Genomic DNA, 27495 nt, shown 5'->3' on the forward strand with positions numbered 1-27495 from the left:
AGGGGCCCTGCTGGGAAAGAGGGAGCCTTTGATACCTCTGAGCTCAGAATGGCTCTCCAGACTAGAGGAGAACTACAACCTCAGCCAGCAACCAGCAGGGTGACTCTAACACTTCTCATTATGGAAGCTGTAGGATGTCACAGCGTGTCCCACAGTACATCCCTCTGCTCACACATCTTCATCTGCAAATGTTCGTTGAAATGAGCCATTGGTCTGGTTCTAGATCTCTGGCTTCTGTGACACCTCATTGGGACTTCTCTCAGTTATCCTGTGGTTGTCCCGTGTCATGGAGTTCCTGAAGTTTTAGAACAGCAGGGCTGGCTCTTTCACTGTCCCGACCATTTGCAGATGATATAGATTTGGGGATGGGCCAATTCAGAGCCCTGAGTCTAGGCCTGGATGTTAGCTGAGTTGATTGATCAGCCTGCCAGCTCTTCCTGATTGGAACCACCAGGGTGAGCTTTCCAGCACTGCTCCGGCTAGGCCTCCTGCTCTCATGCACCCACACCTCCAGAGTCAGTTCCAATGCAATCCCCAGTCAAGGTTGGGAGCCCACTCTCCCAGGTGCTGCAGCCTGTGAGTGGCTGGAACAGCTCTCCTGCTCTTTCACCTTTGGAACCGGCTCACCCATGCCCTCCTCATCAGGGCCAGTTTCACTGTATTTCCCAGGTGAGGTGCAGGGCGCTCTCTCTCTCTCTCTCTCTCTCTCTCTTGAGTGCTATCGCCAGTGAGGAGGCAGGGCTAGCTCTCCTGCTCCCGCAATGCCAGGATTAGATCTCCCGGCTACTGCAGGTGGCGGTGGGGGCATCACCCTCACACCCACGCCGCCTCATGGCCAGTGAGTGGCATGGTGCGGCCAGCCTCTCCCTTGCCCCCCACCCCCACCCTTGACCAGGCCCAGCACTACTGTGTTGCCCAGGCAGGATGCATGACCCGATCTCCTGACTGCTTCAGCTGGAGAGGGGCAGAGCCAGCTCTCCCACTCTCATGAAACCAGAGCCAGCTGTTCCAACTGCTGCAGGTGGTGAGGAGTGGGGCTGGGACAAGACTTTACTACCACACCCACGCCACCTCATGGCAGAGGAGTGGCAGGGCCTGCTCTCCTGAGCTCTCGCCCTCGGGGCTGGCTCACCTGCATCCCCTGCCGCCATCGGAGTCAGCTGTGCTGTACTGTCCGGTTGAGGAGTAGAGCCTGTCCTGCCATTGAGAGATGGGCCTGCTCTCCAGAGACAGGGCGGCCAGTGAGGGGCAGGGGCAGTTATGCAAAGCCCCTCGACATCCATATTTCCCCTCTGCGCTGCCCAGACCAGGGCCATCCCCGTGTTCTCTAGTGGTAATATGAGCCAGGGGCACGGCACTGACCCCTACCACTGCATAGCTATGGACTCAGACACGGCCCTCAGAGGCAGCTCAGGGTGGGAACCTCACCATGGTCCCAGGTGGCGGAACTGGCCGCTCACAACAGGATACTCCTCTCCACGCTCAAGTCTACGGTTTCATCTCTCTTCATAATGCTTAAACCGCTCCACTTCTCTTTCTCTCCCATCTGAACACAACCTGCACATTGTGGTGGCTCCCACGACAGGTTTGCATCACAGGCTGGTGGGCCCCTGAGTGGCATCCCCCATCTGGTTCCTGGTACTCAGCAAGCAGGTGTTCACGGCTTGCCTGCGTCATGCACTGGAGGGCAGGTCTGTGAGTGGCCTGGTGGTCCACAGGTCTCTGTCTTTCTCATGTGCTTTGCTGCCTGGATTTGATTTGATTTTTTTATGAGTCCTAGGCATAGAACAGCTTTGGCCATCAAGCCAGGCATCAAGCTCTAATGACCAAAGGACTGCCATCTCCTTTGCCCCTGACTGATATTTATGCAAGAACACCACCACCAAGGCATCCCCTTGCCCAAAGTCAGGGGGACTCTTTTCTTTAAAACAAACAAACATGTTTTAGTTTGTAGTTCTTGTGTTTTCTTTATTTGCTTTTGAGTATTTGAGGATATCACCTGGGCTGGCCTTGAACTCTCCATGGAGCCCACACTGACCTTGACCACATTACATTCCTGTCTCCACCTCCCAACATTCAGATTACAGGCATGTGCGAAGGCCCACAATAATTCTGTCTCTTCAACGTATTACCAAGACATATTCACAAAGTGTGTGTGTGTGTGTGTGTGTGTGTGTGTGTGTGTAGGGAGAAAGGAGAAAGTGAAAGGAAGGAGAATGTAAAAAAGGAGAAAAGAAAGAGAGAGAAGCAGAGGGAAGAACATGCTGACAGGTCTCTTCTGGAACACAGATGATTTAAATTTTGTCCAAAACAAAGTTTATGCTTGGTGCCTCTAGTATTAAATGTGCTGTCTTGGTCTACACTAGCAATGTCCAAACAGTAAAAATCCAGTTATTGATTCCTTTCCTTCAGTTATTTTGATCTTGACATTTCTGAGCTGGCCAACATAACCAGCAGCATACGCGCTCTTTAAGCTCACCACTTGGAATTCATAATTGCACATCAGCGGTTACTGTGTACCTTAGCCACTCAGCTTGAAACACTTCAGCGCCACCTAGGAGTTTTACCATGGCAGTCAGACCCGCATGGACAGAGCCAACTGGAATCTCTATCTTTACCTCTCTCTAATCACATCCACAAACCTTTCTCCTGTCTGGTCCCAACCACTCAGCATCCCACAAACCTGCCTGCGGCATCTCAGTCACAGACCTGGGAGCCCGTTACTGCTGGGTAGCTGCGTCTGTTGCTACTCTCACTCTGCCTGCAAGATCACCACCTTTCCTTCTCTCGCCTTCTCTCTTCAAGTCTGTTGGTATCACTGTTTCTCCTCCCAAGACCAGAAACGCTGTAAGGCCAAGAGCCATTTATATATATTATACATTATATATATCTAGCTACAAATGTCCAGCTCAGCCAAAAGCGGGTAGATGATCTGCAGTCAGCCCATAAGCTCATGTTCATTGAATCTAAATTCCCTGAACTTCCACAGTACGAGCTTCTCATTGCCTGGTTGGCCTTGCACTATTGTTCTTTCATTAATAGACAACTCCTTGGCTTGTGTACTGAATAAATCACCTTAAGTGATTTTTGAGAATTACTTACTGCATTTGTAACACCCTTAGCAAATAGGATGACCACAGCTCATGCATATTAAGAATGGAAGCCTTGAGAGATTGGTTTGAGAGATTATGGAGAGACCTCACAAAGCCTTTTTTTTTTTTCTAATAAGGCTTTCCTACCTTGTGAACCATATTAAACTTCTCTTTCTGTCCCTTCCCTGGGTCACAGTGGATCTGTGTCATACCCAAGTTTCTCCTCCTGAGCTTGTGAACTTTTAAAGGGTGAACATTTTAGTTTCATATTTCTGCCTTCCAAACAAGTAAGAATAGAATAGAAATCAGTCAAATTTAAGCGCATACTATAATTCACTTTATTATTTTTTGACACTCGTCATACAACATTATTATACCAATCTTTTATGTGGGCAAAAATAAATGATATAAAATATATAATGAACTTTAACAAATTTAACCATACACAAAATATGTAATGATTGAGACTATGTTACATGGGTATTTTACAAAAGAAAAAAAAAAGCTAATAATACATTTAGATAAATTTTGTCATTGAATTTTGGATGTTATATAATATTAAATACACAGTCAAAACAGTTACTTTTAGAGAATCAGTGTGATATTTTACTATTAAAATGAGTACTGTGTAAGTGAATGCTTACAAAAATATTTTTAAGCAAAGGCTATGGGCTGCTAATAGTCTTGCAGTTACAAAAATATATATTCTTCTGAAACTAATATATTTGCTTGAGACATTAGATATTTAAATTCAAATGTATGCTTTCTAAATATTTCAACAACTTAATATTCTTGACTATATAGTATATAATACACATATGGCATTAGAATAGATTTATCTTATGAATAATATAATTTTTATGTAAAAGATACAAGTGACCTTTGTATACATAGGGATACAGAGATCCTATGAAGATTTTTTTAAAAAATTAAATACATCCAATACACTCAACTCTGGTTGGGGCTTTTTAAATGATTTTTAAAACATCTATTGAATGACTATATGAGTGGATAATAGTTATCATTGTCTGCACCTAAAATTAACTACCCAATCTATGTTATTTCTGGTATTACCAGTATTTCTAGTAACTATCATTTAAAATTTCAGGTAAGTAGATTTCGGTTTGACTGGATAGTGATGCAGTCTGGAGCCTGATGTATCACTCAAATGTCCCTGTGCTAAGGACACAATCCCCAGCATGGTGCTCTTGGGAGACGGTGAAATGTCTAGGGGAAGGCCCATAGGGGGTTCCTGTGTCTGTGGAAGGCTGCATTTGAAAGACTGTGGGTCCAAAGTCTTTTACTCATCTTTGAGATGTGGATGCTGAGCAAAGTAGTTGTTCTATCCTCTCCTGTTGGGGTTCAATTGATTGTGGACTAGAACCTCCACTACTATAAGCCAAAAAAACAAAAACAAACAAACAAACAACCCCCCCAAAAAAACTTTTCTCTTTGTAAGCCAATTATCTCAGCTAAGTTGTCACAGTGACGACAGAAAACAAAAAAGTTGACTCATACAAATAGCAAATGAACATCAGAGAGCCAAAGACACCCAACCAGGCACAACTACAGTACTAATTAGTACTGATGTCTACAGCAGACATCGTAGCATCCATCATAAACTCTGTTTCATATTTTCATGCAACTAAGACACTGAAATCTAATTTTTATAATTAATTTTGACAAAAATAAAAAGTAGTTGATATGATATGTAAGGACACACACATACACGTATCTGTATATCATTTAGCAGACTTAGTTATCTCTCCCAGTGAGAGAATAAACTGTTCTGAGTGAGGCTGACTTCCCACTAGGTCACAACTAAGAGATTCACACACAGGCCAGGGGGTGCTCCGCAACATGAATGCTGACAACATTGATGAGAGCAGATCATTAAGGTACTGAGTGATTCTGTAACTACTACGCCCAGCATGGAAATGCAGCACCTAGTAAAATGGCGGCCATTTTGTAAAATTGCTATGCAGAGGCCATTCTTGGTAAAAATACCACTTACATTTTCCCCACCTCTTCTTCAGAGTATAGATTTTTCATCAGGTGCTCCCCAAAACTCCAGACCCACAAAAGCATGATGTTTTACGTAACTGGAACGTATGTGTGTTAATGAAATTATAAATGGCTAAGGAAGAATCATTAAACTACAGTGTGACAGAGGAAAAAATCGCATAGAAAGAAGACTTTAAAAGTTAAAGTTTCCTAAAACTCAGGAGCAGGGCAGCCAGACATTAAGCTTCAGTAGTTTGACTGTAATATCACCAGTGTAGAAAGTCAAGAATCATTTTCAAAAAAATTTAAAAGGACAAAGGAGTTAAAAAGCAATGTTATCCCTTTGAATTTCTAATATTCTGATTTTATAAAAACTCAAAAGGATGAGAAAACACCTGTTAAGGTGTGGTGATTCGTTTAACGTACGACTATGGCTGCTTAGATTTGGGTAAGAATACTTGACAGTTTGAGATAGACTTGCACTTGCTATAAATCCATGGAAAAATCTATTCTCAACCCAAAGCTTCCAAAAAGTAGATACATACCTTGCCTATAAAGTCTATGTGCTCAGGACAGGACATTGTTTGCTTAAGTTAGCTAATGCCTGCTCTTGGATTTGTTTCTCATTGATCTCTACACTGTTAAAGTTAGCACAGGGTCAACTTCATTTCATTCAGAATTGAACAATTCAGAGTTAAAATCAATAGAGCCAGAAATAGTGCCATTTCCACGCAGCATGCACTGTAGTGTGTGTGTGTGTGTGTGTGTGTGTGTGTGTGTGTGTGTGTGTGCAGTGTCTCACACTGTAGTTCAGACTGGCCTCACATTCAGTATGTAGCACAGGATGCCCTTGAACATCTGGCAATCCTACTGCCTCGGTCTCCTCCAACCACTGGGATTAGAGGTGTGAGCCACCTTTGGCTTAAAGGAAAGCCAACATGGTTTAACATATGACTTCACATGTGCTGGGCAAGTGTTCAACCACCGTGCCATGTTCCAAGACCTATCTTCCTTTTTAATTGGACATCGTTCTTCAAGAAGAGTAGCCAGTTAATATACAGGGAATTGATGACAACTGAAAAACACCAGAAAGAAAGTCCCATGAGCCTACAGATGTGGATCCTGGTTTACGGGAGAAACTCAGCATTACATACCCTGCCAAAGAAACCTAGACGACAGTTCTCATCCTCTATCTTTCTCTCTAGATAAGAAATACATGTATTTTCAGTCTTCAAATCTTCACTTTTTTTGTTTTTTTTTTTTTTTTTTTTTACAAAATTAAATTTTGTAATGTTAGAAAACAATGAGAAGAACCTGTAAGATAGTAGTTACGATTCAGGTCCCATGATAAGATCTGAACTCTCTTAGTGGGGTAAACGGTAGCCCATGTCCACATACAGAAGTTGGAAGAATGGTAAGCAGGCTTTTTCAGTGGCTTGTCAATAAACACTGGCTACAGAGGAGAGTGCAGCATGAAAGCAAGAGTGGCCTAAAATCCCAATGTCAAAAGGAGGTATGTAATATAGCATTGAAAAAAAAGACCGCTCATTGATCAGAAATTATTAAGTGTTACCACTGTTTGGGAATTATAGTCAAATTTTGTATACCGTCGTCCTACTCCTGGCTTGCAATACATGTGTGGCCTCTTCAGTTATGAATGGGAAATGCCCAGAAGACCCTGTAGCTGAAAGGTATTTTGCATGTTCCCACTTGATTTTGCAATATAGTTTGTATAATCAAATGACAACACATGTCATAAAGCCCCAGCCTTAGTAGGAAAATAATCATTGATATTACAATGGCTCTCACATTAATAAAGAAAAGCAGTGCGATTCATAAAGATGGGTGTTCATCTCTGACTCCCACATGCTCATGTTCGCCAAGTGAGCTTGCACAGGTTACTGTATTAGTCTCTGCTTCAGCTCAACTATGAAGTGTAGGTGATAAAACATCTTTCATCACTGCTGTGAGGCTATGTGAAGAAGGAAGAGCAAAATGTGGGCTAGGCAATCAGTGGTGCCATTTAGTACACACTAAACCAGGTCAGCTACGACTTTATTATGATGAGAATTACAGTCACTGGTGTTACTATAAACCACCAGCAAATGTTTAAAGTTAGTAAGTGCTGTGTACACAGATAATATGTTTAACTCAAAAAATAACATTAATCAAAAAGTTACATTCTGTTATAGAGAGTGGATCCTTAAAATACACCAACTTATAAATACTGCAAAAGCAGATAACACACTCCATGAGATGTACCCATGCTCTGTAGCCCTTCCATGCCTCTGTGGTGACTTCCTGCCAGGATGGGGAATGGAGAACAGTAAAGCAGCATGAATGGTCTGTATACTCGGTCAGTCGGTCAGTCGGTCAGTCGGTCAGTCGGTCATTCAATCATTCAGTCAGTCAGTTAGTTCTCCTCACTCTCAAGACTTTCATAGAGGCAGCCTGAATTACCATAGCATCACGTTTGTGTGCTGATGGTAGCAAAAATGTTAATTTCCTGAAAGTTATGAGTGCATGTCATAAAATATGCAAGTATGTGTCATATTGTCATTAAGTTCAAAATACTAAGGATTTTCTTTAGAAACTGATGTTACTTTCCCTATGATTAATCACATACAGACTGACTGAAAACAATCTCAAGTGCTCTGTGCCAAATAATTTTTACCTTAACTAGTAGGATACATATATCCCATACCTTTGTAACACACTTTTAAATTCAATATATCACTGGCAGTAAAGATGGCTTTTAATGGTTGTCTGAAAGTCATAATGAGATTTATAAAGACAAACTGACTAATGTTCTCCCAAAACTGTAGTTATGGTAAGGAATTCATGTTCTTAGCATATATCCATACAGAGTCCTGTGCTGCACACTGGGGTTGGGTCAGTGATGGTCAGCCTATAGGAGATGGTTCCATAGGTCATGCCATCTAATGAGGCCATAGCCATCTTAGCTCGTGCACTCCATGACGTCTATACAATGATAATATCACCTGAAGGCGCAATTTATCCTTATCACTACACAAAGCATGACTCTAGCATAATCACAGTAAGGATGTTTTAATTTCTTTTAAAATTATATATTTAAAACCAATATTAATCTATTTGCGGTGCTAAATACAATGTTTGTATATCAACACAGAAGTAATAAACATTGGACATTTAGAATCAATACAGGCTATACCTTGGTTCCATAAATTATCAATATTCTTTCCTAATGGCCCATTGAAGCACAACAAATACATCTATTTTCACATCTTACACATATACCTTGATAAAAAAAATACCCGTGGTGGTGTATTATTTTAAGGGTCTGATATCTTATCAGAAGATTTCATAAAATCGAGAGTTTATCTTTCTCCATTAAAGTTTGGATTTTCAAATAGGCTTGTTTTTTTTTTTTGTTTTGTTTTGTTTTGTTTTTGTTGTTGTTTGTTTGGTGTTGTTTTTTTGTTCCTTTCTTGCTCACTCCTCTCACTTTTCCAACCCTGGCAACTCCCTACTTGCAACCATCAATGGTACATTGCCCAGTATTCATGGCTCATTGCAGAGATCACGAAAAGCACCTGCCTGCTGGAGTGTTTTCACGCGCAGAGAGTAAACTTGACGACAGTGAAGGAAGTCTCACTAAGACCCCACAGCTTTCTTCGCTGCTACGAAGCCTTGGAAAAAAGGGAGGCGTGGACTTCCTGCCTCCCACACATGCACCTCTGTGGTGCAGGAGGGAGATGAGGCACCTGAACCTACCCACCTACACTGTCCTTGACATTTCTGTATGATGGTTTCCAGAGTGTGGCTGTCATTTCTAGTGACAGACTCCTTCAAGAAAAACTATCAAGTATTACATGTGTCCACTGGGAAAGTTAAAAAACAAATACAGTACAATTAATGAATGAGAAAAGGACCAAAATAGTTAAACTTTTACCTCTGTCTATTTTTCTATAAATCTGAGCAGTGAATTTTACCCCAGGATGAATCTGTAATGCTAATTAATACACATAGTGTGGGCCTGAACTGTCTGAATGAACTGCCGGTTCCAACATGAATATCCAAGGAGAAACCAAACATCAGTTATTTACACCATGGGGAAAGGTTACATCTTAGATACATATTTCTTTATCTTCAGTGGAGAATGTTGACTTGGTCAGCTTCTGGAAGCTTCTGTCTGGGTCGCTCTTTTGAATGTTCATTCTTCTCCAACTGGGGGTGGGGGTTCACACAGCTTGTAGAGTCTAGAAAAGACGCAGGGCAGTGTGAAAATCACTTAGGATACCATTCTTACCTAAATGTTTTTACTGGTAGAAAAAAAAACACATTAAAATAATTTCTTGGCTCCATCAGCCATCACCACATTGAGCATTCCATAGAAAATAGGATATGAATTAGTTTGATCTTAAATTTTGTCCCTGGGATTGAGAAAATACTTGAGTTTCTTTGCGCATACTTAGAAGGCTGCTCACTTCACAGAACTTTATTTTATAGTGGTTCTCAACCTTCCTAATGCTGCCATGCTTTAATACAATTCCTCATGAGGTGATCCCTAAACACAAAATTATTATGTTGCTACTTCAAATTCTAGTTTTGCTATTTTTATGAATCATAATATAAATATCTGATATGCAGGATATCTGCTGTGTGGCCCCCGTGAAAAGGTCATTAGACCCCAAAGGGGTCATGACCTACAGGTTAAGAACCCTCTGTTTTAGATGCCGCTGCTCTACTCCAGGCTGTCTGATTAATTTGCAGATGGTAAAATCAATCTTTCCCTTGGATTTCCAGGAGCAGTGTCATTATGATAATTCACACCTTGTTCACCATAGTTATCTTGCAGTGATGTGGCCTCTATCTCATCGAGAGCTATGGATTTTCTTACAAGTTTTACAAATTTACCTCTATCTTTGTGGTACCAGAAGTTGACTGTGGATGGGCTTATGTAACAGCTTCCTGAAGCCAGAAATCTCAAAACAGTTAGTTACCTGGACTTTTCTAAGGACTTAAGACTGGATATAGCCATCCATCACTCACCTGTCAGTAGGATGGTCACGTTCAAAGAATTCGTGTTACTTGTGGAAAAGCTGAGGTATGCTCAGAAGCTTTACACATGTTGACCTGAGTGCCTAAAAGCTAACTCCGGAACCAAAGTAGAAGGGAGTGAAATGCTGCCCGATAATGTTAGTGACCATTACTTACAGCACAGCTAGAGCAAGGGCTCAAACTAACTCTGTGCTCCTTTAATACAGTTCTGCATGCTGTGGCAATGTTCCACTATAAGTGATTTTGTTGCTACATTATAACTGCATTTTTGCTATTGTTATAAATCAATATGTAAATATCTGATATCCAGGACATCTGATATGTGACCCCCAGAGGGGGTAGTGACCCACAGGTTGAGAATCACTGATCTAGTGTGAAGAGAGGCTGAGGTACAGTTTGTAGGTGTTGGACTCTATCTGTTCTCTTTAAGAAGTAAGGCTACATTTGTCCTACTGTGTACATTAGGCTAGTATTGCTACTGCAGAATTCAATTTTAAAACATTCCATGTGTCCGTGTGTGTGTGTGTGTGTGTGTGTGAGAAAGAGAGAGAGAGAGAGAAAGAGAGAGAGAGAGAGAGAGAGAGAGAGAGAGAGAGAGAGAGAGAGTTGAGAGAGAGAGAGAAAGAGATCAGGGGTGTTTACCGGTGCTGCGGATTGAACCCAGGGCTTTCACATTTGCTAATCATGTGCTCTACCACTAATCTACACTCCTCATCTCAATACCCCAAATTTACAGCTTTTAAAAGTCATTCCAACAGGTGTATCCAAAGAGATTTACTCCTTTTGCACTGTAGTTGAACGGAACTTAAAAGCATTGTTAGCATTCCATAGTGTAAATGTAGCACAATTTCTGTATCCATTCCTCAATCGAGGGACATCTGGCTTATTTCCAGATTCTGGCTACTACAAAAAGAGCTGCTACAAACATGGGTGAGCAAATGTCCTAGCTGTATACCTGAGCATCTTTTGGATATATGCCTAAAAGTGGTATAGCTCGATCTCGAGGAAGCACTATTCTTAATTGTCTGAGAAAGCACCAGATTGATTTCCAAAGTGGTTGTACAAGTTTATAGTCCCACCAGCAATGGAGGAGGGTTCTCCTTTCTCCATATCCTCTCTAGCATGTGTTATCACTTGAGTTTTTTTTTTTTTTATCTTAGCCATTCTGATGGGTGTAAAGTGAAATCTCAGGGTCATTTTGATTCGCATATCCCTGATGGCTAAGGACATTGAATAGTTCTTTAAGTGTTTCTCTGCCATTCTATATTCCTCTACAGAGAATTCTCTGTTTGGCTCCATACCCCATTTTTTTAATTGGATTGCTTGATTTGTTGCTTTTTAACTTCTTTAGTTCTTTATGAATTCTGTACATTAGCACTCTGTCAGATATAGGATTGGTGAAGATCCTTTCCCAATCTGTAGGCTGTTATTTTGTTCTGATGACAGTGTCCTTTTGCTTTACAGAAGCTTTTCAGTTTCATGAGGTCCCATTTATTGATTATTGATCTTAGAGCCTGTGCTGTTGGTGCTATGTTGTGGTATATTTACACAATGGAATACTACTCAACAATGGAAAAGAAGGAAATCATGATATTTTCAGGAGAATGGTGGAAACTAGAAAATATCATCCTGAGTGCGGTATCCCAGAAGCAGAAAAACACACATGTCTTACAAGTGGATATTAGACATACAAATATAGGATAAAATTTGTATACCTAAAGAAGCTAAGCAAGAAGGAGGACCCTGGGTAAGATGCCCAGTCCTCATTCAGAAAGGCAAACAGGATAGACATCAAAAAAGGGTGAAAATAAGGAACAAGATAGAAGCCTACCACAGAGGGTTTCTGAAAGACTCTATCCAGTAGGGTATTAAAGCAGATGCTGAGACTCATAGCCAGACTTTGGGCAGAGTGCAGGGAATCTTATGGAATAGGGAGGAGCTAGAAAGACCTGGAGAGGACAGGAGCTCCACAAGGAGATCAACAGAACCCCCCCAAAAAAAAAAATCTGAGCCCAGGGGTCTTTTCTGAGACTGATACTCCAAACAAGGACCATGCATGGAGATAACCTAGAACTCATGCACAGATGTAGGACATGGCAGCTCAGTCTCCAAAAAGGCTCCCTAGTAAGGGGAACAGGGGCTGTCTCTGACATGAACTCAATGGCTGGCTCTTTGATCATCTCCCTGTTGGGGGTGAGGGGAGGGAAGACAGCCTTACCAGGCCACAGAGGAAGATAATGCAGACAGTCCTGATGGGAGCTGATAGAATAGGGTCAGATGGAAGGGGAGGAGGCCCTCCCCTATCAGTAGACTGGGAAAGGGGTATGGGAGAGAAGAGGGGGGGAGGGCAGGATTGTGAGGGCGCTACAGCTGGGTTACAAAGTGAATAAATTTAATAAATAAAAGTGAAAAAAAAAAGCAGCTAGCCACTTCAGCAAACTATAAATTTCCTCTGTCTGTGACATACTATGGCATGCTAATTCCAAACCAGTGGTGAGAAAGGATGTTTTAATGTCAGATTGTAAGTCTGCTTAATAAAATGAACTTTAATGGTCTGGAAGCCAGAAGTTACTGTCTTTGGAGGTTTGAAAAATATACTTCATGCCTGAAAGCTGCTCCCATAGGTTATTTCCGCAGAGATGACAAAAAACTTGTTTTGTCCTTCCCAGAGAAAAGAACACACTAAATTGAGCTGATGTCGTTTAAAGATTCTTCTGCAACTGAAGCACAAGATGTGCTTAAAATTGCCTCCTGCGGCTGGGAACACAGAACAATCAGAAGGTCCTTTTCTTCTCGTTTCCTATCCTCCTATCTCCATGGCAGTGCTGCCTAGTGAGTGACAAAGCACAGAGGCCTGAGAGCAGGTAGGACAGAGACGGGGGGATGGGTGAAGGACATCCTACCTATCACATCCAATTACCTTGCTCTGCATGTTTGTGCCCAGCGCTAGTGGAGAGACGAGCCTTTGCGATGTCTACCTTGCAAATTGGAGCAAAGGCTACTCCCTGTGGTCACCAAATGCAATAATAGCTCTGGCTACTGCAGAGCTGGGCAGCTTCAGCTTCTGCAAGGCTTCCTGGAAGTGACTCAGGGTTATCTGAGTCCAGCCACACTTGTAATGGAAACTGTACAGCTCTGGGAGTTTAGCACTGGCTGTTGAATTTGGGAAGTGATGTGTCAGGAGTTGGGCTCTTATGCTGTACTGTGGCTTCTGCTTTTGGCAGCTAAATTATTGGGGTGGGGTGGGGCTTTTGCTGGCCCAGCATGTAAAGCTATTATTCCACACATGCACACTAGAGGCCCTGCATGAATGGGCAGGGGCTGTCCCTGATCCTCTTCTTATTCTTCCTTGTTGGGCTCAAATGTCTGCATCTAAACAAGTTCCTGGGCTTCCCTATGCCCTTTATACTCTGACTTTGCTAATGGAGTCTACAGAGTAAATGCCCCTCCCATAGCTAAAATGTGCCTTTTCTCAAGGCAGTTCCTCTATCTGAAAGATGAGAAATTGGAATTTCCGAGAGGAAACACACACACACACACACACACACACACACACACACACACACACACACACGTGCCTGCGTGCCTGCATGCATGCACCTATCTTTCTATTCTGCTGGGCTGAACCCTCCTTGAACATATAGGATTTTTTTTATCTGTCTTGACATCTTACTACCAAAAGCCATTCTAGACATATTTCAGGCAAAGTGCTAATGTAGAGCAGCATAAATATTTAGGAAACCCACCCACCAGGAGTAGGCTTTTCCTTGCAACCACCTACAACCAATCTATGTAAAATTAATAAACTTCAGTAGTAGGGGATGCAGTGTACTGATTCCATGAATCGTTATGCCCTTTCTTCCTGTGTGGTGACCATGGCCACTTCCTCCTTTGTGAATTCCAGAACCACCCACCCCTGTTTTCCATCAGCTTCTCTAACCGCACATCCTCCATAATGTTCCTGTTTCCTCTTCAGACTCAGTATCCCCCATAGTGGTACTCCCAAACATCCCTACCAGCAGGTCCTTCCTGACCTGTGTGACTCACAGGACTTGTAACCTCAACTACAGACCTGTAGACTGAGCAGCCCACAAAGGCACCTGCACGTGGCCAGCTCCTAGATCTCTCTGTCACTGTGACCAAGCTGAGATCACCATGTCTAGTGCATGCTGCTTCCCTCTGCATTCCCCGCCTCAGGAGCAAGAGCCATTAACCCCTTTACCCATGCCAAAGCTTTCATGTTTAATCTAGAAAGTTCCTTTTCACCAATTCCTCTCCAGTTCTTATCCAGAGGTTATTAATTATATCTTCTAAGTGTTCCTGTCTTTTCATCTTTGTCCTTGTACTAACATAATGTCCTTTAAAACCTGCATTCGGTCCTAGCTGTCCTCTGAGGAACCATCCCAATGTCACCTACCAAACCTCTGCCTTCAGTTCTATCGGTCCTTTGAGAGACCATCCCCATATCGCCTTAGAAGATGTGAGGATTCAAATTCTCCAGACATGAAGATGAGGAATGCCATTATTTTTTTCAAGTTAAAATGAAAAAAAAATCTTCCTGATTCCTGAATCTTCCTATCTCACCTCTGCCTCTCTCTGCAAAATCCTTAATCACACTCTCCTGTTTGTCACAGAGACTGAGCAATCTTTTTACCCTGATTTTACCACAAGGCCTGCCCCTCCCAGACACACAACAGAAAGTCAAGATATGTCAGTGTATGTTCGTTGGGTGAATAATAAAATGTAAACAAAGTGGATGTTAGGAATACTATGACAGAGGTGGGTTGGGAGGTTTGAACCAAATAAAATCTCAGGTAGAGATAACTCCCTGGAACTTCCAAAGATGAATCTTTCAGAAATATTTTGCTAGCTTTGCCAATGAGTAGTTTGGTCGTGAGAACCAACTGTGCCCTCCAGCTTATTGCCTTTGAGGAAAGAGCTGGTTCCTCTCAGGGGAGATCCTAGGCCTCTGTGAGTCTTGGCTTTCTCTGTATCTCCACAGACTGCTGTTCTTCCCTTCCCTTTCCTCCCCTCCTCTCTTTTCCTCTTTTCCCTCCTCCCCTCTCCCTCCTGTTCTTTCTTGTCTCTTTGTTGTTGGGCATCAAATCCAGGTAAAGCCTCCGGTGCTCTACCGCTGAGTTACCTGCCTAGTCACATATTTTTTCATCTCTTTAAGTGGAAGCTCCTTCTGGGCCACAGTCACTTCTGTACCAGCCTTCTATCGTCCCTGGGGCAACGGTAAAACATGCTGCATTTCCTCAATAAATATCCACAGAATGAGTAAAAGAGTAAATAAAAATTTGAAGTAATTTTTAATTCTCTCTTAAGTTTGTTATTCCCTTATATAACGTATCAATTTTATAGCTGGTTAGTTTTATTATGTTTCATCTCAGGTGTTTTAAAGATAATCCAAAAGAGAAAAAGCTTGAGTTCATCAGTTTGTTTTCTTGTGTTTGTCTAGAGTATTGGTTTATTGATCGGATGTTGAAGCTTCATCCCAACCCCACTGTCCATTTGTGTTTACTGGATCTAGCTGAACATACCTTGAAAAGCTATTATCTTGTTTTCTTATTGGAACTTTAACACTTCAGCAGGTCTATTATACAAATATACCATGTCTGATCATGGGGCTAGAGAGAATGTGTTTGTGAAACGATTCTTTAGCAATAAAAAACTTTAAGACTCTAATCTAATCAGCTCTGAGAGGCAACATTAACAAGACTGGAGAATTACAGAGTTAGGTTAGGAGTCAGTACTAGAAGTAAATGCAGCTACAGCAGGATAGCTCCCTCGAAAGCACTCTCCTCACCAAGGTTTTCAAAATGGAGTCTAGCTGCATAAATGTCTGTGGTCACCATTTTCTTTCTGGTGATAGTGTTGCAAGCAGAAACAAAGAACTTCTTATCCAAGGCAGGGTCTGAGATGCCCACTTTTTGTTAAAATTCAAACAAATCATCATGATCACATATGAAAAGAGTTATTTAACATTGCTCCACTTCACAGCAGATGAATGCTTACCCTAACCATGGGAAATCAAAGGAAAAGCACTTTTCTATGTTCATTCGCTTTAAAGGTAAGGTAGAGTCCTTATAATTGGTGAACTGTGAATATTTGATATAACCAACAAAAAGCTCGCTGATTAATCCACTCATTCGTTCACAAGGTCTTGAAATAAATTTAGGTATCTGATGTCTGCTATGTAGTCCCCGATAAAATGAAAGTATATCTCTGTCACCCAAGAGTTCATATTTGGGTTAGGCGGAGAAACTTGTATCAATACACGGCAACATAATATAAAAAGGGCATTATAATGTGATACCCAGGAAGCCTGACAAAAGAGCTACCCAAGCAAGACTCAAAGCAGAAGATGGCATCCAAGGTGGGGGTTGTGAGTTAAACAAGGGTTTTCCAGTCATAGAAGAAGGAATTGTGTAACCATCATCAGGGACAATGGAAAGAGTAGACTGGCAGTCGACACACTTAAAATACATTTTGATTGTATTCTTTGTAGAGTTTGGTTTTTCTAATTTACTTTCAAAATAAAATAATGTCTGTTTATTTCTGAGAGTGTTCATTAGCCCCTCATCATACTTCAGACTGAGTGCTTACCAGAGGGATCTTACAGTTGGTGTCAGTATGACACTGGACATGAACTAGAGCAGAGACCTGGCCACGACGGACACTGCCAGAAGCCGACAAGCCCTCAGGTAAGGGTTAGACTGGATAAACTTACCTCGGAGCTGACTGAGGAGTCCGGTCTCTAACCCCCAAGTTCTTAGCTGTGTTCTGAACTCTTGCACCCTGAAAGGCAGGGAAATCATCTTCAGCTCAATAATGTCCTCAGAGTTCATTCAAATAAATTTGAATTTAGAGGCGTTACTTCAACACTACTTACTATCAAAGGACACTAATAAGAAATATGACAGAAACCACTGTATGAATGTTTTTAGAATGGGCGCTTTTATGAGTTAAAGTATACTGATCCAAATACTTACTGTTTATCCTATAGCCTGAGCCCATTCAAGAGTTTAACAGCTTCCCATTTATTCACAAATTTTACATCTTTATCCTCAGAAGCAATTAACAACTGGGCATGATCATCTCATAAACACATCCTAGGCCCAAACATTTTCATGGAACAGGAATCATACATCTCTTTAGATGGACAGTTATTTTATGTTTTGTAAGGAAACATGTTCTAGATAGCTCTAAATCAATTTCTGGACAAGCCATGTCAATGTTTGATTTATGAAATCCACAAAGTTGGTGGGACAAAGACAGCAATTAAAAGACAGCAATTAAAGGGGCTCTATGCCTGGTCAATTTCATGAATAAGGTTACAACCACTGTTCAGGTCCTAATAGAAGCTAGTTACATTGAGCCAAATAGGACTGTTCACTCCTGGGAATAGACTAGGAGGATATCTAAAAGAAAACAAAACCCTGAGATGTTCCAAGTACCCACTCCACCAATACTGCCCTAAATAAAGTTGAGAAAAGTGGCAAAGAAACCCCAAAAGACAGATTATCTCAAAATAAAACTAAAAAATGAAAACAAATCTGGAAAGTTGGACAGGCAGAAGGACATACAAGAAGGGATCAAGGGATAACAATTATTCAGTCCTTCTTCTTTTGAAGACACTGAGTACTTAAGAGAATATTTGCAAGAACATAATAGATTTCTACACACTTCGCCAAGCTTCCCGTATTTTTAACTTTTCCATTAACCATGGTTGATCAAAGCCAGGAGTCAGCATGAGCATGCTGCTATTAAGTATGGTGCACTGTCTTCAGGTCCCACTACTTGCTCTAGGAAGGCTCCCTTTCTGGTCCAGAATCCTCTGGTGCAGAATCTCATAGCCTTTTGTGAACTTGCCTCACGCTCCTATCACAGCTGCTCAGAACCTGCCCTTGATGGCCTTTATACTTTGGTCATTATTTTGTAAAGTGTCTCAGTTTGGATTTGTCTATTGTGTTCTTATACTGAGGGAGAAGAAATGTTTTGTTTCGTTTTGTTTTTAAAAACAAGAAAATCAAAAAGTGACACCATAGTGTTTTCTGTGTATCACATTAGGAGATACATGCTATCCTTGTATCTTAGCACTTGCGACATTACTTGATCTCTTTCCCAATTGGGCATCTTCTGTCACATCACCACCTTTTCTTTGTAGACTTTACAAAGAAGTTGGAACTATGAGACTGAATACTGAGTCTCCCTTCAAACTTCGGCTTGCCATTTCAGCCCCCACTAGCGACAAAGCGATATTGTAATGGCGTGGTGTTTTCTATCAAGATGAGCTATCTATTTCCAAAATCCTTTATCCCAGCATATATTTAACTCAGCACTAATATTAACAATTAATATGAATAAAATTAACAATGACTTTTATTCTGAGATAAAGATTTATCCTTACACACTGACACTCCTTCCCTCCTTACAAGCTGTCCTCTTTCCCTCTCATCCTTCCTTCCAAGGGGTTTTTAGAAGCTAAGATCTGGGTACTATGTGTCCGTTACTACCAGCAAGAAGCTGCTTCTGGACCTTTTTAGTAGTGAACTAACAAACATACACACATCTCCATTCTCTCCTACATCTGTATATACCTGTGTGTGCACTCATGTGTGCTGGGTATATTTACTAGCATAGCGATACCACTAAAATACCAGAGGGTTCATTAGAGATCCCAGCCTTTCCTTTCTCCTTAATTGTAACTTCTTTCTCTATCAGTGACAATCTGCCTTTTCATTCTTAGATTATCATTACTACCTCATCCAATCTTAGCACATACAAGAGAATTGGTTTGATAATGTCTAGGTCACACCTGTGTTAAAAAGTTTAGTAACAAGAGTTCAGTACTCATGTATGATCTCCTTGTCATTTTGTAATATTTCACTTAGTAATTAATTGAAAGCTTTTCATTTTCTTAAAGCCTGATAACTGGTATCACTGAAAACACCTACTCACAATATTTCACAATTTTTATGTCGCATTTGTCTTTATAATTCCCCATGCCTTTGACTTATCAGATACTTGTATTTTCTCATCATTGTTATGCTGCGCTTGTCTTCCTAGACTGCCTTCCTCGTTCTCTTTGTCTGTCTATATTGTATTTATTCTTGCAGCTTCAAAATTTCATCATTATCATTCACTAATAGTCACTTGGTCACTTGACATCTCTTTAGCTTACTTGTAAGAGAGCTAAATATAGTGGTTTTTTTAATCCTTACAAACAGGACATCAAGAAAGTGTTATTATGATCCCTAACTGAATTACAAGGAAACTAAGGAATTGAGAAGTGGAGAACCCTGCCCTGAACCACAGAGTTAATCAGTACTGGATTCAAATGGCACCTCTCAGCTCATGAGTGCTGGCTTCTGGTTATCAGCTCACCCTGCACCAATGTACCTCCCCTTTCACTCCATTTAGAAGGAGCTCAGTGAACAAACTCCACCTAAGCATTTACTCTGTAGGAGGTATAGACTCGGGTCCTAGCCACCAATGACCTCACAGCCTGCTGGCATGCTTCCTGTCCTGTGGACTGAGGTCGGGCTTCTCTGGTGCACTTGTTTGTCAGAGATTTATGATGGCAACCTGCCTACAGGTGCTTGCCATGTGGCAAGACCAGGACCTCCTCATCCTAGTGGTCTTGCTCTCAGTGAATAGTGAGTCTTGTTACACTGAAGGGGAGGAGGTGGCATAGTTTTCATTCCAAGCATTTATTAGAAGGGCAAAGAAGAAAAATGATGTTTCTATAAAAGAACAAATAAAATTTATAACTTATAGCATGGAATTTCTTTCTTTCTTTTTTTTTTTTTTTACTTTGTGCTTCAAAGATCAGCAGCTACTTTAAGGTTTATCATCACCATTGAGTCAGCTGGCTAGGTCAAAGTTCTAGTTAACCTATTACAATCACTGTAAAACCTGTCAGGGCCATATATTATACTTGCTGCTCATTTATATTCAAGCAGTGAGGTTGGACAGGCCCTCTAAGAGGAGTAAATGTACCATCTGTACTTACAAATAATAATGTAATTACATATATGTACATGTAACATATGTCCCATGGAAAACTCATTCTACCAAAATGAAAAGTTCTTAATTTATATATTATATTATTGCACAACTTCAGTGCATAGCAAATGAAGTATAACAGCTTGATATATAATAATTCAAAATCAGTAACATGAGCTGTGTGTGGTGGCTCATGGCTGTAATTCTAGCATTTGGGAAGCATACACAGGGAGACTGTTAACAAGATTGAGGCTAGCCATGGATTCAGAATAAGACCATGTCTCAAAACTCCAATAACAAACCACGAAATTCAATAATGAAATAGTTCTAGGGCTTCAAAACCTGATAAAGATGAAAAATGTTTCACCACAGTGCCTCCAAGAGTCAAGTTTAAGTGGCCAAATCTTTTCCCTTGGAAGAGAAGAAAGGAAGAGTCACGTGAGGGTGCTGAAAAGACTGGCATTCTAGCTACTTAGAGACTAAGAGGGTAAGAGTACACCAGAGAACTGGGTGCCAGCCATCTATCTCGCCACCTGCCACTGTCGAATGCCTCAAGAAAGATGCTCATGGGAGCCCTGTAGGCTCATTAGTCTACCAGTCTGATTCCCAAAGAGAGGACCCTTGGCTCTGGAATCTTTCACAAGGAAGAACTCATGGTCAAGTCGTCCCTGCTCTCTGTCCTGGAGCCGAGGAACCAGCATCAAAGGAATAAAGCTACCTAGCCTTAACTCAGTTATTAAAAAAGAAAGAAAGAAAAAAAGGATAAAAGCACATAAAACAAGATGTGCTCTTTAGAATCTGCCTGGCTCTCAGATCTTCCTAATTATATTTTACATATCAAGTTTTATACATATATTATACTTGTAATGACTTTATATCAGTGAAGTTTGGGAATAGATAGTTTATCTCTATTTTCTGTTTCCATTTTTTTCTTTTAATAATTGGAGATATTATAGAGGTTTATAATTACCCAGACCCACAGGTAGGAATGCATTTGCATTCAACTCAGAATAAACCCTGTAGTGGAATGTTCTCAACAGGATCATCCTAACTCCTTTTCCTGCAAGTTGTAATTTTGAGAAAACTTTCCCAAACTTTCCTGTGCAGTTTCTCTAAGAATTATTCAGAAAAAGCAAATAAGACGTCACCCTTCTATTGTTTCTAACCTAAAACCCACCTCTAATGTGAGAATCTATACACTTACCTGGGTTTGTTTGGGTTTTTGTTTGTTTGTTTGTTTTATTTTGTTTTTAAAGAAGAATTCGTGCAGTGCATCTACTTCCCCAAATCCTTCCTACACCAAATGGCAGTTTCCATCTGTGTCTGTCACTTGCCAGCTGGACAACAGTATGTGGCATTCTTCTGGTGGGTCTAAACCTCTACCTAATCCCCATGCGACCTTCTAAGCTCCTCACAGTCAACTTCAACTCTTGGATTCCTACAGCAGGAGTGCTGAGGCATGCAGACTTACCGGGCCTGCAACGCCAATGTCAGCCTGATGTTAGCTTCTTCAGTCTATCCCTTCACTGGCTAGATTGACAATCCATAGTAAAATCTAGGGGACAAGCACCCAGGAGGGGGCGGAGAGGGGGGCTGACAATGCTTTTGTTTGCTTGAGTAAAGCTTTCATGAGTAAAAGCTACTGACCCGAACTTACATGGTCATAATCACAAAAGCATATTTAAAGAAGTCACTCTCACAGAAGAACTCAAGGCGGTAACGGAATAACCTAAAATTCATGACTCATTTTTTCTTATCACTGCTTATGTGTGTTTTATACTAGCTCAATTCTTCTTTCTAATTAGAACTATAGAAGTTAGTACATTTAAAAAAAAGAATTTAAACAATCTAGAACCAAGTCACCAAGTTACCATCAAATGCTATTGGGTTACAGTTTAGGAAATTAATTCTATTTAAAAGAGAATACAAAGAGAGTCCAGTCTCTCTGGTGATGGAAAGACAGTTCAGAGGCTCCTATTCAGCCCCAAATAGAAGTTCTGAGCTGAGCACTTCATCCTCAGGAGGATGCATGCATCTTACCATGGCATGGAAGAGTTTGGGAGATCACAGAAGCTAGCAGGGCCCTTGACTCCTCCTCTTCCCTGCCTCTGCTCCCTCCCAATCTACTTCCCAGGCTTATTAAATTGCCTACAGTTTATAGAAGTGCCCTACGCCTTTATGTCCTTACTGCCAGTCCACTCTTATTTGTGTGGCCATTTTGCTTTTTGCTTCTAGGTCACAGCACAGAAACCAAATATCCAGGACCCTTGGTCTAGGAGTCTGTACTATTTTCTCCTTGGGCATGCTCCCCAGCCACGGCTTCCCCAAAGCCAAGTGCCTAGAAAAGTGCCACATCTGATAAATGAACAAAGCCAAGCTAGGTCCTAGGAAACTCCCACAGCACAGGTGGGCAAGACTTACCTGCTTCCTCATCACGTCAGTGGCCTGCATAATGTACCGAGGAGGCAGCCCGTGGCTCCTGGCTAGAATGATGGCCTGCTCCAGCGTCACGCTCAGGGTGCACCTGTGGGCCAACGTAACAGAAGTCACAGTCAGAGCCACTGATGCACTCCTAGAGAAATCTGAACTACCAGCATCATCAGAAACCAGCCAAACTCAACTTTGCTCAGAATCCTAAAACTGATTTCCCTACATGGAATTCCCATTTAAAACGACAACAAAACCAGGCCACAGGAGCACATTACTTGGGTATATGTGTCAAATAATTTAGATTTAGACTAAGCCTATCATCGTGAACTATGTAGAAAAGACCTTTACCATAGAAAACAGAATAACCATATTCATAATGAAAGTTTTATTTCCACTGCCCAGTGAACAACTCGAGAAATGGCCTCCTTGTGACCACTGCCAGGAATTGCTCTGGAGTTTTCACAAGCTACTGACCCGAACTTACATGATTAGCTTCTAGCTGGACATGATATTCACAGGTGCTTAGTGTCTGAGTCAGCTTGAATCGTTTCACACATTGTTTTACATGTACCCGTAGGCCACCGAAGGCCAACCAGTGTATCTGATGGTTCGTGTAAAAAGGAAATCAATTTCACTTAATTGCCTGCCTTGCCAACAGACTACAACCATTTTGTCCTCGGTAAGGTGTCCTCTGCATCAATTTCAAATCTGTTGACCCCAACGGTTGAATCAATAACGCTTGTTACACCAGCCGAGTAAAGCCAACGGAAGAAAAACCCGAACTTCATTTTCTAATCCCGAGACATGTCTGCACTCTCCTGAGAAAGCACGGCTCGTGTCTTCTGCCTCGAACACAGACACAGGGGGGGTTTTCATCACCAACTCTCTTAATCATTTCATACTGACTTATTCCCCATTACACAAGCTGTAAATAGTGACACAATAGAAAACGGCCCGCCAGAGACATGAAAAGGTTTTAGTTTAATGGGGCTATCGATGTAGCCAACGATATAGGTCAAACAAAGGGCATCACTGTTATCTCTCTACCTTTCCCTTCCTCATCCCCCCCCCCCACCCTGTCTCCATTATTTAACGCTGGCTGGCCTAACCCTACTGACTATGTAGCCCAGGCTGGTCACAGCCATCTTCTTGCTTAGCCTCCCAAGTGAGGGGATCCTAGACATGAAATAGCACACCTGGCTAAGAACACCTGTTTAGAACCAATGACATCCTACTTAAAGAAAAAGAAAAACTGACCTTTGGATCGGGGTGCATGTTGTCTTTCCCAAGCAAATAAAACAAAATGCTGCATATATTTTAATGAAGTTCTAGGATCGACTGAAGATTTAAAAAGCAACTTTTTTTTTTTTTTTTTTTTTTTTAAAGAACAATCATAGAAACATTGGAACACTGCCTGTTTGCAATTGAGGCTGCCAGGCTCCTCAGGGCTCAGGTTTCCATGTACCTGAATTCCAGAATTCCAGCACCCTAAGTGAGGTGATGTGTAGGAAAGCTGACAACTGGGCTCCCAGCTCTGTGGACCATGGGTTACGATTTGCCTCATAGCTCTTTATCTGCTCTCAACTCTTTCATCTGAATGTCGGGTAGTAAACGCCAACATTTTATTCCTGGTATCTAAAAGGCTCCAACTCCTGAAAGTGGTATGTGGGTTTCCCCTAGTGAATAAAAGCATGCACACCCACCATCAGGTTTTACAAGACATCATTTGGTTTTTATAGGTGCCTTGATTACCAAAGGGACTGAGCTTAAAACTGCAGACAAGAAAAAAGAAGGGACTTTGCTAAGCAAATCCTACTCACTATCAAGTTTCTTGCCTGACTACAATATCTCCCCTCTAGAATAATTCTTGCTTTCAAAAATGAACAAAAATTTTAAATATCTATATTTTTTCACCATCTTGGAAAAATATGGGCCTTAAATTTTGTAGTTCTTTCTAGTTGCTATTAAAAAAAAAAAACAAAAAAACACTTAAGGAGGCTTATTTTTTCCTTTGTTTGGCATGAAAGTAATTTAACATTCATGCTGCATGATAAAATGTGCACTTTTAAAGCAAATGATCAGTGTCACAGAAAAGTGTGTGAATCCTTAATAAAAGGCAGATATAAGTACAGTGGAAAACGCCCCTACATGACCTCAGAAATAAGATATTCCAGAATTGGACCCTGCCTTACACTTGTGAGGATGTGTGCTTGATGAGGTAATAAATCACAGGGGAATTGCTAGTTCTCCATAGAAACAAAAACAAGACAACATACCTGTGCTTATGATTCATACATTTTTTGAGACGTCCTGTATTGAAAATAGAGCCAACTCATTTCTATTTCGCCACACACTTAAAATGATAAACTACAGCTAATGGGTCCAATTTACTTTGAAGGATAGTTTAATTTAGAAGTCTTTGTGTGAAGGGAGAATGTGTGCGTGTTTGTGTGTGTGTTTGTGTGTATGTGTGTGTGTGTGTGTGTTTGAGTCAACACATTCATGTGGAAGCTAGAGCGCTGACCCTTAAGTGCCTTTCACTTAGGTTTTAGTTTGTTTTGAAACAGGTTCTCTGCCCCGGACCTGGAACTCTTTTAGTGTATGCTGACTGGCCAGCAAGCCTAAGCGACCCACCTGTGCCCACTTCCTCAGCCTTTGAACTACAGGGGCACACTCCAACAGCGGAACTTTCCGTGGGTTCTAGGGGTTGAACGCTAGTCCTCACGTTCACAGAGCAAGATCTTTATCTTCTCAGGACCTAACACAGTGGAATGACTTTCATTCTTTCATTCATGGGTATTTTGTGTGTCTGCCTTGTACCAAGCACCATTAGCCGATAGCAGAACCAAATTTGGTTCCATGTTGAAAAGCTCACTTTCAGGATTGCTGAAAAGGATCCTTTGGAGGTTCTTGGGGGGGGGGGACCCTGACAGCACACAGACACCATCGCATGCTTCCTTTTTTAAATGCACAAAGTAAAGTAAAATGTTTTAACCGCAGAAGGTTCCAACTGCTATGTTATTCCCTTCCCGGCTTCTTCAGTCATAATGTATTGTCTTGTGTAGCGTTTTAATGGTTGCTGATTATTTCTGGAACGGAGCTAGAGAAAGCTGAGTTAGGAAGCATTCAGGATAGCTTGGCTGGAATTATTTAGATGCTTTGCAGTTGCTCCCTCATGGAGTTAGGATATTTCAGTATTCTGGAGTAGCAATGGCTTCCGGAGCATTAATTCCTGCTTGCCCACTGCACAAAGCCTTCCCCTGTCAAAGGGCAGACGCGGGACCAGAGGCTATGACGCAATAACCCCACATCCTGTTCCTCTTGAGTGGAAGCATGTGTGACTAGAGGAAACAAGCTGGAAATGTATAAAGCCAGAAGCTCTCTGCCTAATAACTTTCCAAATAACAGGGCTTAGGCTGTGTGCTAAAGAATTTCATAAAGTTTTAAATTAACAACCGAAAAGTGTACAAGCCATTAGCAATAACACATTTTTGCTGCTGAAATGCTTTTCTGAGCTCTCAGGAACTCAAATTAGATCAGTCATGCTAGAAGCTAGAACAAATTTTCTATTCTCTTCAGAGAAAAATTATATTATGAAATTATCATAATTCGCTAGGCAATCAAAGGCAATGCCATAAAAATTATGGGACAAAAAGACTAGAACTGGGTCACACAATAATATCACATTCTAACTTTTATAAGACTTGTCTTTATTAGCATTTAAACCTCGTGAATTGTTCTTGTTCTGACATTTGGTCAATATTAACTTTCATTTTTTTTGGCTTCTCATTATTATTATTATTATTATTATTATTATTATTATTATTATTTTAGAAAGGCACTTAACCTCAGACCCTAACATTTCCTTCCACCACTCCAATAACAACAGTCTTCTACCTCTCACTGCTAATAGGCACCAAATAATAAGACAAAATTCTGGGCCTTTCTTCAACTGCATCTCACTGATGATGAAAAGCTTAGATTCTCAAAATTTCTTATATGCAAAATGCTGTATTTCATCCCTACATTAGCTCCTGTGTATTACATACTAAGGTTTTAGACATTCAGTCTTCTAGGAAGCAGCTTTTGCCACATGTAAACCTATTTAAGATGTTTCATGACTCTCTTATAATAAATTTGACTTAAAAAAAATCTCTCAAAACCTCAGGACCTTCTGCATATCTGGTCATTTACAATAATCTCAGACAAAAGCATCAGCTTAATTCTAATTACATCCTGAAAACTTCCAGGGTCTATTGGCTTATTTAATGCTGATTCAAATTATAGTACATGGGTCTCTCACGGGCAAATGCATTAACACTTGGGGCAGGGGGGTGCTGCACCTCTTGAGGTACACAGGAGTGGTGCTTGAGTCAGAATAGACTGATGGGTGCTCAGTGTGAGTGCTGGGTGCTGTAGTGGACTCCTTTGCTGTCATCGCCTGCAGGGTCAGAGGTGCTGACGTTAGGCTGGGTAGGTAATCTTTTTGTGCTACCTCTCAGGGCCAGTATTAAAAACTTTTATTAGTGTGCTTGTGTGTGTGTGTGTGTGACACTCAGGTCCTAGCTATAACTCAACACAAAGAATTTAACACATGGAAGACCAGATTGATGATAAACACCTCTAGATTTGTAGCCACAGTTGGTCATAAAATAGTATCATGTGTATATTCATCTAAAAATACTTTAAGTAATCAAACATAGAACACACAAGGAGTTCTCAGGATTTCTTTTCCCACATTTGAAAAATCATGAGTGAGATTGAACACTAGTTTAAAAACCTTTTTCTGTGTCATATTACCTACTCCGAACTAAAAAAACTACGCCTTAGAGATTCACTTTCATCACTGAGTTTATGGGTGAGTATTAACGAAGCAGAAGTAACCTGAGCAATGGTTTTTAGATATGTTAGGCAT

At 41.1% G+C, this 27495-nt stretch overlaps 1 protein-coding gene and 1 non-coding gene across 3 annotated transcripts in view; both read right to left on the bottom strand.

The window, feature by feature from the left end:
* Positions 1–1767: 1767 nt before the first annotated feature.
* Positions 1768–1914, bottom strand: LOC132654966 (small nucleolar RNA SNORA48). The gene has a single exon (XR_009592566.1). It is a non-coding gene; the product is annotated as a small nucleolar RNA SNORA48 (small nucleolar RNA).
* Positions 1915–3406: 1492 nt separating this feature from the next.
* Prex2 (phosphatidylinositol-3,4,5-trisphosphate dependent Rac exchange factor 2) overlaps positions 3407–27495 on the bottom strand; it is a 276972-nt gene continuing 252883 nt past the window's right edge. For both annotated transcript variants that reach the window (XM_060385865.1, XM_021653961.2), the window contains 3 exons: positions 22572–22674; positions 16873–16940; positions 3407–9337 (listed from right to left, as the gene is read on the bottom strand). In XM_060385865.1, coding sequence (XP_060241848.1) covers positions 9292–9337; positions 16873–16940; positions 22572–22674 — 217 coding nt within the window. In that variant the 3' untranslated portion in view covers positions 3407–9291. The remainder of the gene's footprint in view (positions 9338–16872; positions 16941–22571; positions 22675–27495) is intronic.

The sequence above is a fragment of the Meriones unguiculatus genome, chromosome 6, assembly GCF_030254825.1.
Source record: "Meriones unguiculatus strain TT.TT164.6M chromosome 6, Bangor_MerUng_6.1, whole genome shotgun sequence".
NCBI classification, from domain to species: Eukaryota; Metazoa; Chordata; class Mammalia; order Rodentia; family Muridae; genus Meriones; species Meriones unguiculatus.